The 18,156-nt window shown below is 45.7% G+C and overlaps 1 protein-coding gene across 1 annotated transcript in view; it reads left to right on the forward strand.

Moving 5' to 3' along the window:
• Positions 1-18,156, forward strand: part of prkd3 (protein kinase D3) — a 595,703-nt gene that overhangs the window by 433,414 nt on the left and 144,133 nt on the right. The window contains exons 10-11 of the mRNA XM_072511897.1: positions 3,282-3,405; positions 11,062-11,139. Coding sequence (XP_072367998.1) covers positions 3,282-3,405; positions 11,062-11,139 — 202 coding nt within the window. The remainder of the gene's footprint in view (positions 1-3,281; positions 3,406-11,061; positions 11,140-18,156) is intronic.

The following is an 18,156-nucleotide window of genomic DNA, read 5'->3' on the forward strand; positions in this document are numbered from 1 at the left end:
CCACACAATTGCCCAACAGAAAAACACCAAGATCAAAACTAGTACACCTGCATCCCCCAACAGTGCAAATGAAACCTAAACTCACCCAGCTCTACTGCTGGTTCCAAGCAAAACAAAAAACCTTTTACAAAAACAGAGAAACAAAACGGAGAAAACAGAAACACGAACTTTGCAGCCAAGTTCAAAAAGTTCTCAGTCCTTCGCCAGCCCTTTCTTTCTTGAAAAGTCCAACGCGTCCTCAGGCGACTCAAAGTAAAAGTGCTGATCCTCATGCGTGACCCAGAGACGAGCTGGGTATAACAGTCCAAACTTCACCTTTTTCTTGAAAAGGATCGCCCTGATCTGATTAAAGCCTGCTCTCCTCCTGGCCACCTCCACGCTCAGGCCTTGGTAAACCCGCGGGATGTTATTGTCCCACTTACAGCTCCGTGTCTGCTTGGCCCACTGCAGAATACGCTTCTTATCCGAGAACCTGTGGAATCTCACCACCATAGCCCTCGGGGGATCTCCCATTCGCAGCTTCTTCGCAGGTGCTCTGTGGGCCCTGTCCACCTCCAAGGGCCGGGAGAATGCCCCGTCCCCCAGCAGCTTCTCAAACATGCCTGCGATGTATGCCCCAGCGTCCGTTCCTTCGGACCCCTCCAGGTGCCTGACAATTCTTAGGTTCTGCTGGCAGGACCTACACTCTAGGTCTTCCACCTTCTCCAGAAGCTTCTTTTGCTGGTCCCTCAGCATCTCCAGCTCCACTGCGGTCTGATGCTCCTCCTGCTCAGCCAGCACCTTCTCCACCTTCTGGGCGTCCAACCTGAGCTCCAACCGCTCAATCAAAGCTTTTATCGGGTCCAAGCAGTCCAGTTTCTGCATAGCAAAGCCCTCCTGAATGACTTGCATCAGCTGCTCCATAGACTGCTGGATCGGTTCGCCCCTCCGCCATGCTGTCCCCTGTTGCAACTACAGCCCAAGTCTTCTCTGTCTTTTTTCTGCCCTTACGAACACGTCTAGTCCTTTTCTCCATGCACCGAAGTGGGAATTCAGTCGAGAGAATTGCAACTGACATCCGTTCTGCAATTCACGTCTGTTAAGAGATCGGAGGAAAACGTCCAAAGGTCCGACCAGAGCGGGAGCCACCAAATATGCGGCTTACTCCCTCATAGCTGCCACCGGAAGTCCCTTTGATCCCACTCTTTTTTTAACAAACAATTTTAATGAGGTATTTTTCGCATTACAAACAGCAACAGTATAAAAACAATGTACAAAGAGCAACAAACATAGTGCAATCGCTGACTCCCATCCCTCCCAAGACCCGCCTATTTGACCCCCTATTCTACGCTACCCTAATCCCCCTCACACCCTGCTGACAATTAATTCTCCGCGAAGAAGTCGATGAATGGTTGTCACCTCCGGACGAACCCTAGCAGTGACCGTCGCAAGTTGAACTTGAACTTCTCTAGGCCGAGAAAGCTCGCCATGTCAGTTGACCAGGTCTCCGACTTCGGGGGCTTTGAGTCCCTCCAAGATAGCAGTATCTGCCTCCGGGCTACAAGGTGCCCCTACATGGAGCTGCCTCCATCTGCTCCCAAACCGACCCCGCCCCCACCACCCACTTCCTTATCATGGCTATGTTAGCCGCCCAGTTGTAATTGCTGAAATTTGGCAGGGCAAGCCCCCCCTCCCCCCGATTCCTCTTGAGCATCACCACCTTCACTCGTGGGGACTTACCTGCCCACACAAAGCCCAGGATGATTTTATTAACCCTCTTAAAAAAGGACCGCGGGATAAAAATTGGGAGACATTGAAATACAAATAAAAATCTCGGTAGGACCGTCATTTTCACCGTCTGCACCCTCCCAGCCAGCGGCAGCGCATCCCATCTCTGAAACTCGGTCCTCATCTGCTCAACCAGCTGGGACAAGTTCAACTTGTGTAACCGGCCCCAGTCGCCCGCCACTTGTATCCCTAGGTACCTGAAACCATCCCCCACCAACCTAAACGGCAGCTCCCCCAGCTGACCCCTAGCCTGGACTACAAACATCTCACTCTTTGCCATATTCAATTTATATCCTGAAATCCGACCAAATTCCCCCACAATTGCCAGATTTTCACCCATCCCTGCCCCTGGATCCGATACGTATAAGAGCAGGTCGTCCGCGTACAGTGAGACTCTATGTTCCACTCCACCCCCCCCCCCCCCCCCGAACCAGCCCCTTGAAGCTCTCAGAGCAAGTGCCAGCGGTTCTATAGCTAACGCAAACAGCAGTGGGGAGAGGGGGCACCCCTGTCTTGTCCCCCAGTGCAGTCTAAAATAGTCCGAGGTCGTCCTATTCGTCCTTACACTAGCCTCCGGGGCCTGGTAACCCAGTCGATAAAGCTCCTACCGAACCCAAATCGTCCCAGCACCTCCCATAAATAGTCCCACTCCACCCGGTCGAATGCCTTCTCCGCATCCATTGCCACAACTACCTCAACCTCCTTACTCTCCGGGAGCATCATAATCACATTGAGCAGCCTTCTTGCATTGGCCACCAGCTGCCTGCCCTTGACAAACCCGGTTTGATCCTCCATAATCACATCCAGCACACAATCTTCAATCCTGGAGGCCAAAACTTTGGCCGGCAACTTGGCGTCCACATTAAGCAGTGATATCGGCCTATATGACCCGCATAGCTCCGGGTTCTTTGATCCCACTCTTGACCAGATATTTATCCTAATATTTTGAGGAGTTCCATCAAAATGCCATTAACTGCTTTTGGCAAAAGTCTTCCACAACTTTACAATATGGGGGGAAATAAATCTTTAATCTCGCTTCGGCCTTCTAGATTTTCTACTTAATAGCAATTATTTCTGCAGCCACAGTTGAATGTAATATATATCTCGCTCTGTTCTCTCTCTGCTCTCATATTATATATATATATATGATGGATGTGTGTATATCCAGATTACAATGCTTTTCAGCATTTTAAAGACCTGCCGCATTGCTGGTTCATAAGCAGCTTCTGGATCACCACATAAATTTCCAACGGTCTAATGAAATGTTTTGTACACATCCAGTGACCATTATTATTTTCCAAGTTGTATGATTGATACCTGAGTGATTGGTTCTTGTTTAAGAGCATTTTCTTTTGCCACTGTTCTGTTTAATACTGGATTATGTGAAAATACGTCTTATGTTAAGCTTTGGAAAATATGAAAAATACATTTTGGTAGACCAATGTATTCACAATTCGCCATCTCAATTCTGTATAATTATTCCTTGTTCAGTAACTTGGAACATTTTGTTCTAGTCCTTCAACAAGCAACAATATTCCTCTCATGAGAGTGGTACAGTCTGTCAAGCACACAAAAAGGAAGAGCAGCACAATGGTGAGAGAAGGTTGGATGGTCCACTACACCAGCAAAGACAATTTAGTGAGTGCATTTCTTTGAAACTATTTATATTTGCTGAGCTACTGGAATATCCGGAAAGATCGGTTACTCCGTTATAAAAGTAAACTCAAATATTTGATTACTTTTACGATTATGAACAGATGTCAGCTAGGTCCAAAAGTTATGATGCGTTACAGCTTGAGAACTGAGAAAATGTTGGATGTAAGCACTATACGTTGTAAATAGGAATGCTGATTGTTCATTGCAAACTAATTGAAGATGCAGCCAGTGAATGAATCCTAACATAAATTGTAAAAATATGTCCCATAGCATTTAATGCGATAACTGTCACCGAGTACCTTAGATATTACCCTTGCATCTTTACATGAATGGGAATTAAAGCTTTCCTGTAGGTTTCGGTATGAAATTACTTTGTGCCAAATGAGTCCAGTCCTTAACTATGTTAAGAGCCCATGGTGTTAAGGGTAAGATCCTGGCACGGATAGAGGATTGGCTGACTGGCAGAAGGCAGGGAGTGGGGATAAAAGGGTCTTTTTCAGGATGGCAGCCGGTCATTAGTGGCGTGCGTCAGGGATCGGTGCTGGGGCCACAACATTTCACAATATACATTAATGATCTGGAAAAAAGAACTGAAGACGCTGTTGCTAAGTTTGCAGATGATACAAAGATCTGTGGAGGAACAGGTAGTATTGAGGAAGCAGGCAGGCTGCAGAAGGACTTGGGCAGGCTAAGAGGGTGGGCAAAGAAGTGGCAGATGGAATACAATGTGGAAAAGTGTGAGGTTATGCACTTTGGAAGGAGAAATGGAGGCATAGACTATAGTCTAAATGGAGAAATGCTTAGGAAATCAGACGCACAAAGGGACTTGGGAGTCCTTGTTCACGATTCTCTTAAGGTTAACGTGCAGGTTCAGTCGGCAGTTAGGAAGGCAAATGCAATGTTAGCATTCATGTCGAGAGGGCTAGAATACAATAAGAAGTCTTACAACACCAGGTTAAAGTCCAACGGGTTTGTTTCAAATCACTAGCTTTCGGAGCACTGCTCCTTCCTCAGGTGAATGAAGAGGTAGGTTCCAGAAACATTCATATAGACAAAGTCAAAAATGCAAGACGATACTTTGAATGCGAGTCTTTGCAGGTAATTACGTCGTTACAGGTCCAGATGGAGCAGGTTAAAGAGGTGTGAATTGTCTCAAGCCAGGACAGTTGGTAGGATTTCGCAAGCCAAGGCCAGATGGTGGGGGGTGAATGTAATGTGACATGAATCCAAGGTCCCATTTGAGGCCGTACTCATGTGTGCCAAGCTCCGCACATGAAAATTATGCTCTGTTCTTATAGGAAACTTCCTGGTTCTGAGGAAAGGCAGTTCAATCATTATGAAAACATTTTATAAAATAAAACAATCCTGGGTCTTTGCTCGGAAGTTAGTGGTCGAGGGGGCACTGCCGGCCTGTCAAGAATGAACTAGAAATTACCATTGTCTATATTCACGCACATTTAATAAACTCATATATGATATTGCCTTGTTTGCTATTTTAAATTATTGTAAGAGGACAGAGAAGTGCCATATAAATGCACTTAACCATTTGACATCTAATATCATCAATAATTTCTGGCTAATACGGTTTTCTGACCGGCCTGACTTACTTTTAGATAACTTCAAAACTGGGTGAATGAGGGGTGGAGAAGTACAATCGTTCACACATCTGGGCCAGTATGCTAATCTAAGCATGATTTAAGGTGAACAGCCTGTTGACTTCAGCGATCTGCGTCTAATAAGATTAATTTAGCAAACTTTCAGTCCAGTTCTTAATCAAGATGAGCTTCCTGGAGCTCAGCCACTTTTAGTTCAGCACAACTGGACACTGAGGCGTTCAAATTTCTATCCTTGCTGATTCTATTGAAAAAAAGGAGCAACATTTTATTCCATTACTATCCTTTATGCTGAAATTTGTGCAGAGAAATTTTGGACCAGAATTGGAATTCTCGCTCAGGCTGTCGAGATGGTTGGGAATTAGAAATGATCACACTGCTGAAAAATATGCATTTAGGATTAATTTTAGGGTATTCTGTTGCGGTAGAGAGAAATAACTTTATTCTGTATCTGGCTGACAAGTGCTTGATCTAGACATTGGGTTGCCAAACCTTTTCCATTACAAGCTCTGACATCCCTCACCTCGATTAACATAAACAATTCTCCACCACTCTATTCTCAAAAATGCAAATATAAAACAGAATTGAGCATTAACAGAGAGAACAAAACTGCCAAGTTGATACTTTGGTTAATTTGGTCAAATGAACATACTGGTGATAATCGGCCTTTGAACCATTAAATTTTTCTGACCTCACAACGGGCTTTCTTTTGACTATTGCCACCTTCTTGGTTTTGTATTCAGTGATTTGTAAAATCTCACCACACCACCAGCTGTCCTGGACAACAAGCCATTCCCCTTGGGCAGCTCATACCATTCCTTAAAGTCCTCCAGCCCTGCAAACTTGCCCCTATCAACAAGTCCCTAAAGTACTCTATCCCTACCTGCCCCCACCCCCACTACCTCGCACCCAGCCCCGTCGGCACAAACTTATGGTTTTCACATATTGGGGCCCACAACAACATGCCTCCCAGTGCAAAATGTTGCCTGCACTGGCTCCACACCCGTAACGCCGAAACCACCACTGGGCTCACTGAGTAGCTGACCAGCGGGAACGCAAGAGGTGCCAACAAGACACCCATCCTCCTGCACGATGCCGGCTCCAGCCTACCCCAAACCAATTTCTCCTCCACCGCCCTTTTTCTCACCACTGCAATGTTCGCCGCCAAATAATAATTTATCAAATTCGGCAACCCCCCCCCCATCGCTCTCTCTTCAGGAACGCCCGTCTCACCTGCGGGGTCTTCCCCACCCACACAAACCCCAAATTATCCTGTTAACCTTCCTGAAAAAGGACTTGGGAACAAAGATGGGGAGGTTCTGAAACACGAACACGAACCTGGGCAGCACCGTCATTTTCACCGTCTGCACGTGCCCAGCCAGTGACAGCGGCAACACAGCCCACCTCTTGAAATCCCTCAACCAAGTTCACTTTGTGCAGTCGGGTGCCATTGGATCCCTAGATACCGAAAAACCGCCCCCACCACCCTGAACGACAACTCCCCTAACCTCGCTCTTCCCCATGTTCAATTGTACCCCAAAAACTGGCCATATTCCCTCAAAATCTCCTTAATCCCTCCAGTGCTTCCCACTGGGTCTGAGATATATAATAAATTGTCCGCATACAGCGAGACTCTATGCTCAGCACCCCGCCCGCTTAATCCCTTTCCAATCCCTCGATGCATGAAGTGCCATTGCCAATGGCTCTATCACCAAGGCAAAAAGCAACGGGGAGAATGGGCACCTCTGTCTAGTTCCACAACGTAACCCAAAGTACCCCAACCTCATTCGGTTCATCCACACGCTCGCCATCGGCGCACTATACAACAGCCAAACCCAATCCACAAACCCCTGGCCAAACCCGAACCGCCCCAGCACCTCCAACAAATACGCCCACTCCATCTGATCGAAAGCCTTCTCCACGTCCATTGCCACCACTACTTCCATCTCCTGCCCCTCCGAGGGCATCATTATTACATTAAGCAGCTTGCGCACATTTGCCAACAACTGCCTTCCCTTCACAAATCCTGACTGGTCCTCCCCTATCAACCTGGGCACACAGTCCTCTATTCACAATGCCAGCACCTTCACCAACATCTTCACATCAACGTTCAGTGACGATATAGTGCTGTACGGCCCACACGGCTCCGAGTCCTTATCTTTATTTAAGATCCGGGAGATGGACACCTGCGACAATGTGGGGAGGGAGCTCCCATGTATCCCTCGTCATATTATACATCCTCACTAACAATGGCCCTAGCTCCGCACCAAACTTCTTATAAAACTCTACTGGGAGCCCGTCCAGCCCTGGGGCCTTTCCTGCCTGCATCGCACCCATGCCGTCCATCACCTCCCTCAGGCCAATCGGGACCACCAGCCCCTGCACCTTCTCCCCCTCCACCTTAGGGAACCATCCCATCCCTCCCCTCCCTGGCTGGAGGCTCCAACTCATACAGCCTCTTATAGAAGGTCTCAAATGCCCCAGTCACCCCCTCTAGGTCCATGACCACCCCACCCCTCTCTTCCCTGACCCTCCTAATCTCCCTCGCCTCTGCCTGCTTCCTCAGCTGATGCGCCAGCATCCTGCTCACCTTTTCCTCAAACTCATACACTTCCCCTCTGGCTCTCCGCAACTGCCCCACTGCCTTCCCCGTGGACACTTTCCCGAACTCGATCTAGAGCCTCTGTCTCTCCTTTAACAACCCCTCGTCCGGCACCACTAGTCCCCTGTACCAGCCTTGCCCTCTCCTCATGTTCCACCCTCCCTGTACGCCCAGAATGAAATAAAATCCCCCCTAACTACCGCCTGAAGTGCCTTCCACAGCATGTGGCTGTGACGTCCCCCACATCGTTCAACTCCACATAGCCCCGAATAGCAGCCCTCACTCGCTCACACATCGCTCATCTGCCAACCACCCCACATCTAACCTTGACTGCGGCTGTTGGGCGTCCCCCTGCCCCACCTGCATATTCACCCAATGAAGCGAGTGGTCGGAAACCACAATCACCGAGTACTTCGAATCAGCCACCTGACTACAGTTCTTGATCACGCTAACCACTGACTAACCCCTGACCTGACTACCTCTTCCCACCTGACCCCACCTACCCATTCACCCGCCTGCTGCCCCACCCTTCTGCCCATTCACTTATTCATCCATTCACTAGCATTCACACTGGACATTTAAACTTATCTAATGACGAGATATCAGCCCATATGAAGATTGTAACAAAATGATAAGATTTTCAGAACTTCCATGTAAACTATAACCTCTTACTTTTGACCAACTGCCTTCCTTGACACATTGCTTGCATGATGCATCAGCTAATACCATGTTCCATTCACAGCATTGAAATATCTTTGTTGATGCTTAATCTTGAATCTCAATACATCTTGCAACTAAATATTTACCCACATCTTTTTTCTTTGTGTCATTAATGGGGGAGATGGTGGCATCATGATATTAGGAACATAAGAATTCGGAGCAGAAGTAGGCAATACAGCTCGTCAAGCTTGCTCCGCCATTCAATCAGATCATGGCTGATCTCTTCCTGGTTTCAAAGCCACCTCCCTACCAGTTCCCCATATCCCTTTAACCCATTTTTTATTAGACATATATCTCCCTCTTGAAACTATTTAATAATTCGGACTCGGACTCCACCGCACTATGGGGCAGCGAGTTCCACAAATTCACCACTCTCTGCCAGAAGTAGTACCTCCTCACCTCGGTTATAATGTCACGGATTAGGAACCTCCAGGCCCAGGCCTAAGCTCTTGAGGGCAAGGGTTCAAATCCCACCACCTGAAGTGAGATTTCAATTCATAAAATCAAGAATCTTGAAACTCGCATAGATTGTTGTGAAAACCCCATCTGATTTACTTCATGTGTTGCCCTTGCCTGGCCTGTTCACCATGTGACTCTCGACCCACAGCAATGTTTCTTTACTGCTCTCTGCAATGACCTAGCGAGCCACAATTAAGGGACAATTAGGGATGGGCAACAAATGCTGGCCTTGCCAACAGCACCCACATGCCATGAAAGAATAAATTTTACAAAGCACTGACTTTAGTGACGGGTGTCTACAGCTCAGAGGTAAATGGTAAAAGATCAATTTGAATCTGTTATTTGGATCGAGACTTGGTCTTTTCCATACTTGGTGTTCTTGATCTGTCTTCACAATTCCAGTCAGATAATCTGTTTCCATCTTCATTTAAAAATCCTCCGTCACAACTCTTCTTAATCTGTTTTATTTGTGAGTCTTTACAATCTTTGTATTCTGTTCAGATGTGAAATGAGTTCCTGCCCGTGCCATCTTACCACTGAGGCTGCTTTATTCCAACTCGCTAACCATTCTACCCCAGCCAATTTTCCACGGAAGCCCTGATTTACGCTATGTCCTCTCTGCATTCTATTTAGTCCAATGCTTTCCTGGTCAGCCTCCTGTTCTCTACTCAATGTAGGCTGCATGCACGTCCAAAACTCTTCTGTCTGCATGCTTTCCTGTTTACCTATCAAGTCTGTTCTGGCTGACCTATATTGGCTCTCGAGTTTAAAACTCTTATACTTCATTTAACGCCAGACTCCTGTACATATTTCTTCCTCTTGCCTCATTAATGGCAATCATGTCTTTAGTTATCTAAGTTTCATGATTGATTATTCACTTTATACATCCCTACACCTCTCTATCGTTTACAACCCATAGCTTTGATTCTGGTGACCCAGTCTAATCATTGCTTCTTTAGCTCAATGTCCCTTTGTGTATTAAGGCTAGGTGCAGCTTCTTGGAATGCTTTTTTACATTGGAGGAGCTTTAACTGTGCGTTATTATGTCTCTTTCCTCCATTTTTAACTTTGCTTGCGTCCAACAGTCACCCCTTTCATAGAACTTACAGTGCAGAAGGAGGCCATTCGGCCCATTGGGTCTGCACCGGCCCTTAGAAAGAGCACCCCACATAAGCCCACACCACCACCCTATTCCCTTAACCCAGCAACCCCACCTAACCTTTTTTGGACACTAAGGGCAATTTAGCATGGCCAATCCACCTAACCTGCACATCTTTGGACTGTGGGAGGAAAACGGAGCACCTGGAGGAAACCCACGCAGATAAGTGGAAAACGTGCAGACTCCACACAGACAGTGACCCAAGCTGGGAATTGAACCTGGGACTCTGGAGCTGTGAAGCAACTGTGCTAACCACTGTGCTACTGTGCTGCCCTTAACTTTTTTTCTCGAGCAATACATTCCTGTTTCTTGTTTTGAATGCAAACAATGTATATTATTACAACTATGGTCAGTGTGCAATTAGAACCATTTGTTTTCTGTAATTGAGAAATGCTCTCCAGGTACCTCCAGTTCATCGTTTGTCTTATTGCTAATAGCAGCATTTTCCCTTCCACAACTTGCCTTTGATAAGCATTCATTAAGGCCTCTGGTGAACTCTGAAAGCATTTGTGAAAACACTGTTGGGCATTTTCACTACTATTGAGAATGCCTTTCATTCCTTTATGAATGTTGTTTAACATGCACTATCCTCTGGTTCTCAGACACCACTGTTTTATTTAGGGAGCCCGAGATGTATGGAACATATACTGATTGAAAGACAAGAAGGGCTCACAGAGGCAATATGATTTAATGAGAGTGTCGCTCTACAAAAGTTGGAGATGTTGGGTATTTTCCCTTAACACAGAGCAAAATTGTAGGAAATCTATCGAAGAATGGAAGGAACATTTTCAAAACTACATGTTGATATGATCTGCTCTTTTTTTCCCCAACCAAAATGTTCGATCTAATTCCGTATTGTTTAAAATCTGGTGATGGTAAAAGTATTCAATTTGGAAAGTTTCACTCTATTAACATATAATGTTGCAGGGGTCATCTTGATAGTGTCATCTTTGCGTCGAAGGACATTTCGATCTGAACAGCCTTGGCAACTAAAACCAGGCTCGTGGTTCTATTTCGTAAAATGATCCTAATATGGCCTTATTGAGAAATATGAATTGAATTCATGGTGATTTTGTTTCTTGCAGAGAAAAAGACATTACTGGAGGCTGGACAGCAAGTGCCTTACACTGTTTCAGAATGACACTGGAACGAAGTATTACAAGGTAAGTGCACGTCATTCAGTCCCATGTGGCAATGTAAATTACTTAAGATAATTGATAGGGTGAGGAATATTTTCAGCATATTATGTCACTTGTTTTATTTCTATAAAATATATTTTATTTGTCCTGGATTTGTTTGCATAGTAATTTTCTGGTAGAGACTCTAAAGCACACCTGCTGTATATGTTATAACATTTGTAAGATTTTGCATTGTTTGTGCTTTTGAAATTAGCACATTGTGATAAATTCTAGAGTACCAGCCATCAGATTGTGAAACATTTTTCAGAAACTATGACCAGGATTTTCCAGTCCTGCCCGGCCATGCGATCGTCCGGTCCCGTTGAAGTGAATGCACTTTTGGCTGGCTCGCCGCGTCTACTGTGGGGGAACCTGCCACAGCAGGACTGGAAAACCTCACCCTATAATTTATCCAGGTTTAATATCCAGATCATGCCAGAATAGCAGTTTCAGGAGCTGGGGATGCTACATTTATCATCCGTGAATAAAGAGGACAGTAATCAGCCAAAATTGTCATCCAATGACTCCTGTGGGTGTATTGAGTGAAAACAGATATGGCTCATATGTGGCACCTCATGTTGTCAAATAACCCACTAATGTGCACTAGCCAGGCTTGCACGTAAAGTAGGAAAGGTATGTAACTGTTGGGGGTGGCTGTTGAGCCCTACCCCAGATGAGTTACTCTCCTCAGGGAAGGAGGGGAATCACTTTATGGGGAATTGAGGAAGAAATAACAAAGTAACTTGAATGTAATTGGAAATTGTATTCTTGAGTGCAACTGAAAAGTCAACAGGAAGCATTAAAATGACAATGATCTTATCAACTCAGTGGGCTTAGCTGAGACAAATGGATTGAACTTTTGTTGGGTGACTTTGATCTTGATGTCCTTGAGTGGGCTGAATCTTGTACAGTAGTTGCAAATTAATGTGACCTTTTATAACTACTACAGCTTCAGTGAATAGTCAAGTTTGTAAGTTTTTCTATGACTTGTTTATGTGGTAAAGTTTGTCTGTGGTCAGGGCGTCAGTCACCATTTACTCCTTTTGAATTTAAATGGTCTGTTTCTTTTCAATAGATTCTCTCTTGGCTTTGGTTTGTTTTTCTTCATCGTTTATATCATCTTTTGAAGTTAATAGAATCCATATAGTATGTATGTGGATAAATAGTGTGACATGCTGGGCTATAAACAGCAAATTGGACAAAACCTATGGGCCCCTTGCAGTGAGCCACTTCCGGAGGCATTTCTCCTGTGCCAGCTTCCAGGCCCGCACTGCTGTTGAAGATAGTCCATTAATATTGCAAAGCAGTTTTATAACAGTTAGACCACCTTGAAACCATTGAAAATGCAATTTGAGCACCAGTTAATAAGCATTTTTCCTGTGTTGCTGGGTGGTAGCTACAGCCTACCATTGTTTCTATATAACAAACAGCTTCAAAAGTAAGGTCAAAGTACTGAAAATACTGCACCCCCAGCCTTCCTGTTTATGAATCACTAACCAATCAGCACAAGATGTGTTTTATATGTATCAATGTAGCAATGCAATACTTATTCCCCATCCCTAGTTTCTCTGAGAAGCTGATGGTGGATGGTTTTTATCTATAAAGCCATTTCAGAAGGCAATAAAGGCACGTAATGTCCTGGCTCCCAGCATCGGATTTGGGGGGTACCCCAAAGATGTGCTGGGGAATCCCTCTCGGAAGTTCCCAGATAAGAGTTTACCTGGCAATTGTCCAGAAGGGCTAACTTCCCCTGGAAAATTGCACTGTCCTGGGAATCAAAGCAACTTAAATCATTAATTTTGAATGGTTCAACCTGTTTTCCTAGTTTCTCTGAAAATAGTTAGAAGGAGTAAAAGCCCTTCTAACTTGATCATAACTATTTTAAAGACCCAGACCAAGCCCCGCACAGGACAGCCTCACACCTTAGGGTAACCCATATCAAGCCCCTCCCCCATGGGATTCCCCACTCTTGACCCGACTGGGCCTGAACCCCCGGTGTCAGACTCCTGTCCCTCCCCATGACCGACTTCCATTCCCCCGATCTCTGACACCCCCTCAGTGTTCTCACTCACTCACTCTCTCTGTCTCTGTGTGTGTCTCTCTCTCTCTCACACACACCACCACCACATTCTGTTCACTTAGACATTTACCTTCTCCCTGGCCTGTTAACTTCAGTGGGGCAATTAAAGTCATCTGCTTTACAGCAGCCTATGCAGTAAAGATGGAGGCATGTCCTGCTCCACTCTACTCCTTTTATACTTGGCCGCTGGAGCTGGGGGCATGCTTCACTGCTCGAGTCTCACCCGTCGCTGATTGCCACTATGAGGAAGTTGTGGCCCAAAGAATCACCAGGCCAGTCAAAGGAGAATGCGGGCTGTCTACCCTCAAGGGCAGAAATGTGTTTTTTTAGGACAAAGCAACAGTTTTCGTGAAGATTTTCTGATACCTTGATTTATTGAATTCACTTACACAGCTTCCCACAGCTTGGATTTGTACTCCATCTGGGATGCTAGACTATTCCATAACCACTATATGGCTTGTCCATTTGACGGTCAATGCTAGAAGCATAGAAAGGGTGTTTTAAGAGAAATTGGATGACGCATCATAGCTACAATGTGGATTTATCTGTGGTCTGAGTAGCTACCTTCTGAACTGAAATATAACAATTGTGATTTTCTTTTTAGAAAACTACTGTTCAATGTCAGTACCAATACCATCTAAGACGGGCACCTCGATGGAGTTATCTAAATTAATTAAAAAGACTTATGAAAGGGTCGGCAATTGGCACAGTGGTTAGCACTGCTGCCTACAGCACTGAGGACCCGAGTTTGAATCCCGGCCCTGAATCACTGTCCGTTTGGAGTTTGCACATTTTCCTCGTGTCTGCGTGGGTTTCGCCCCCACAACCCAAAGATGTGCAGGTTAGGTGGATTTGCCACGCTAAATTGCCCCTTCATTGGAAAAAACAATACTCAAATATTTATTTTTAAAAAAAGACTTATGAAAACTAAACCCATCAATTTATAATGGGACATTAATAAATCAGTTCTCAACATCTGTGGAAGTTCATTAATTTACCTTGTGGGGTTGGGGGGAACACGAGCAAGGCCCTGTTTTGTTAATAATGTCTTGAGGATGTCAGCTGTGGCTAAGAGATGGCACTGTTTCCTCTGAGTCAACAGTTTGTATTTTTAGTCCACACTGGAGTCTTCAACTCACCCTCAGGCTCAGCCGTGATGACTTGCTGTGTGGTCAGAAATGCCATCTTTTGGTTGAGACTTCTCAGTGGGCATAAAAGATAGAGTGATCTTCCATGGGGGTTTCCTTGCCAGTGGCTTTCCTAATACCAATGAAATGAAATGAAATGAAAATCGCTTATTGTCACAAGTAGGCTTCAATGAAGTTACTGTGAAAAGCCCCTAGTCGCCACATTCCGGCGCCTGTTCGGGGAGGCTGTTTCGGGAATTGAACCGTGCTGCTGGCCTGCCTTGGTCTGCTTTCAAAGCCAGCGATTTAGCCCTGTGCTAAACAGCCCCAGTGGCCCCTACATCTAATGCGTATCCCTGACCCATCGTGCATATAATCACATATTTAAAGAATTCTGTGAGAAATTGATATTATTTTATGCAATGCAATACTTTAAATAGTTTCACTCTCCCTCCCTTTCCTCTAAGAATTATTTCCTGTGACACTTCCCTTTTATGCCTATTAACATTACATTCGTAAATAACAATTATTCTCATAATTAGAAATAAATAGTTTATATAACTTATGAGTCCACCAGCCTTGGTCTCCAAGATTGGTAGAATGGCATGGTGGCACTGTGGTTAGCACTGCTGCCTCACAGGCCAGGGACCCGGGTTCAATTCCGGCCTGGGTGACTGAGTGGTGTTTGCACTTTCTCCCCGTATCTGCGTGGGTTTCCTCCCACAGTCCAAAGATCTGCAGGTTAGGTGGAGTTATGGGGATACGGCAGATATGATGGCTGAATGGCCTCCTTCTGCACTGTATGAGTTCTAAGTACAGTACGACTCACCTACATTAATGGCGGTACCTTCTATTGCACAGGCTAAGCTCTGGAATTCCTCCTTAAACCCCTCTACTTCTCTCTTCTTTTTGGATATTCCTTAAAACTTACATCTTTGAACAAGCTTTTGGTCACCTGCCCTAATATTTCTTCATGTGGTTTGATAACACACTGTTATCGCCCAGTCCCATCCTCCTTTGAGCAATGTCTCTGTTGTAGCAATAATATCATAGTTCCATTTGTCAACCTATGCCTGTAGTTCACCAGTTTTATTAGCCACACTCCATATATTCGCATACATGCACATTATTCCTCATTTAGGCTTTTTAACCTTACCCCCTTACTCTGACCCCATCTAATGACTTACAATAACCCACTCTAGTTCTATCAAAGAACAATACAGCACAGGAACATGCCCTTCGGCCCTCCAAGCCTGTACTGGTCATGATACCACCCTTGGCCAAAGCCCTCAGCACTTCCTCGTGCCGTATTCCTCTATATCCATCGTAAAAGAACTCGCCAAATATTCTATTTACCATGATACTACTCCGATATATCCTCATCAGTTAATAAGGCGGACTTACAATGAAACATTCAGTGCTGCAGCGCAGGGCCACAACCAATTGGATTCTCCCATGCTGAATGTGGGGTGGGAGCACCAATCAGAGCCCAATGTTGCTCTGCATTGCCTGCTGATATGCTTCTTGAGCCACTCATGTTAGATTTGGACTGCACACTCCACTTCACTGGAGTATTTGCTCCAACACTGCACCTTTCCTCGCACATTCTGTCCTGCACTGGCCTGTACATGCTGCAGCCATATCATTGGCTGATTTCTTCATCCCATTGCTCATCAGCCAGTTATTTTTGCTTGCCTCAAGAGACACAAATCGCAATGTTTACCACCGCTACCATCCCGCTGACAACAGGTAGGCTTGAAGTTTCAATTCATCAATTATAGTACAGGTTTGTTGTCAAAAATTAAAGAGCACTACAGCAATTAAGCAGTTATTTGGGGTTTCTGTGCGATTGTTTGATTTGAGGGTGGGTGGGATCAGGAGGATATTTGTCATTGGGGTGGGGTTAGATGTCATTGTGGGTGGGGATTGATGCCATTGGGGGCGGGGGCTTGACTTCATTGGGGGCGGGGTGGTTTGACACCATTGGGGTGGGGAGGGCTTGCTTTGAATTCACACTGGGATTATTGAGGCTGCCGATTTTCAAATGGGCTCTCTGTTCCTTTCAGTTCAATGGGGGATTTCATCTGCTGGCTTTCACTCAGAGAGCCCACTGTTTGAAATGTCCCATTGGGGTGGTGGCGGGGGCGGTTCTTGACATCACCAGGGGGTGGGGCGCAATGTAGGGACCCCACAAAGAGGTAGAGCGCAGGGCCCCCAAAAGTGCACGTTCGCCTCGGCTTTCCGCAGCCAGTTTTACTCCTATCTGAGTTTCCTCTCCAGTTCCCACACCCGCCAATCTAGTTTAAAGCCTCACCAACAGAACTAGCAAACATCCCTGCGAGGTCATTTGTTTCAGTCCTGTTAAGATGTGAACCATTCTTCTTCTACAGGTCCCACCTGCCCCAAAACCAGTCTCAGTGTATCAGAAATTTAAAGACCCCCTCCCTCTTACTCCATTTCTCCATCTACGTGTTGACTGCCCGATCTTCGTACTCTTGTGTTGACTATCTCGTGGCACTAGAAGGAATCCTGAGATTCTTGCTTTTGAGGTCCTCCTTTCAATTTCCTTCCTCACTCCCTAAGATCTGTTTTCAGGACTTTGTCCCTTTTTCTACCTATGACATTGGTCCTAATGTGGACTGCCACCTCTGACTGTTTGTTGTTTTCCCCAGAAAATGTCCTGCAACCGCTCTGTGATATCCTTGACACTGGCACCAGGAAAGCAATCTGAAGTTACACTTATGGCTGTAGAAACTCTTGTCTGTTCTTCTAACTATGGAATCCACGACCACTAAGCACATCTACTCTTCCTCCTCCTCTCCTGTGCACCTGAGCCACCTTGGGTACCGTGAACTTGGCTCTTGCTGTAGCCCTCTGAGGAACCATCTCACTCACCAGCAACCAAAATTGAAAAGCGTTTAGAGGGCGAGAGAACCTCAGGGGATTCCTGCACTACCTGCCTGTTTCTCTTCAGTACTCTGGTGGTCGCCCATTCCTTCTCTGCCTGTGTATTTCTTAGCTGTGGTGTGACCACCACTCTAAATGTGCTATCCATGTAATCCTCAGCCTGCGGATGCACCATGGTGACTCCAGCCACCATGCATGTTCCATGACAAGGAGCTCAGGTTTCTGCAGCTGATAACATTTCCTGCCAAGTCATTGAGGGCACGTTGTCTGCGTGACTTCCCACATTATTGTCTCCTCATCCTCTCGCACCTCTTTATGCAATCTTGCCATTCTCTCCCTCGGATGCCTCTTTATGAAGTCTTGCTGCTCTCTCCTAGTTGCTGCTCTTTTATTTCTAGGTTCCTCTCCCCTTATAGAAAACCTTAGTTTCCAATAGGTTATACCACTATTTAAAAGATAAATGAGCAAAACAAGTAAAATATTCACCAACCAATCACTTAACTAGTTCCATTGATATCACACTTGATCTTGAACTCGGGTCGGTCCACTGAGAACCACCACCAGCAGCAACCGCGAGCTCCTTTAGAACACCCAGCACCTCTTGCGTTCTTTTATAACTCGTGGCACCTCTCGCAATCTTTTTGATGTCCCGGCACTTCTTGCAATCTTTTTGATGTCCGGCACCTCTCGCACTCTTTTTGATGTCCCGGGGCCTCTCACAACCTTTTTGATGTCCTGGACCCTCTCACTCTCTTTTTGATGTCCTGGCACCTCTCGCAATCTTTTTGATGTCCCCGCATCTCCCGCTCTCTTTTTGATGTCCCCGCATCTCTCGCTCTCTTTTTGATGTCCTGGCACCTCTCGCTCCCTTTTTGATGTCCTGGCACC

This window comes from Scyliorhinus torazame, chromosome 1 (genome assembly GCF_047496885.1).
Source record: "Scyliorhinus torazame isolate Kashiwa2021f chromosome 1, sScyTor2.1, whole genome shotgun sequence".
NCBI lineage: Eukaryota > Metazoa > Chordata > Chondrichthyes > Carcharhiniformes > Scyliorhinidae > Scyliorhinus > Scyliorhinus torazame.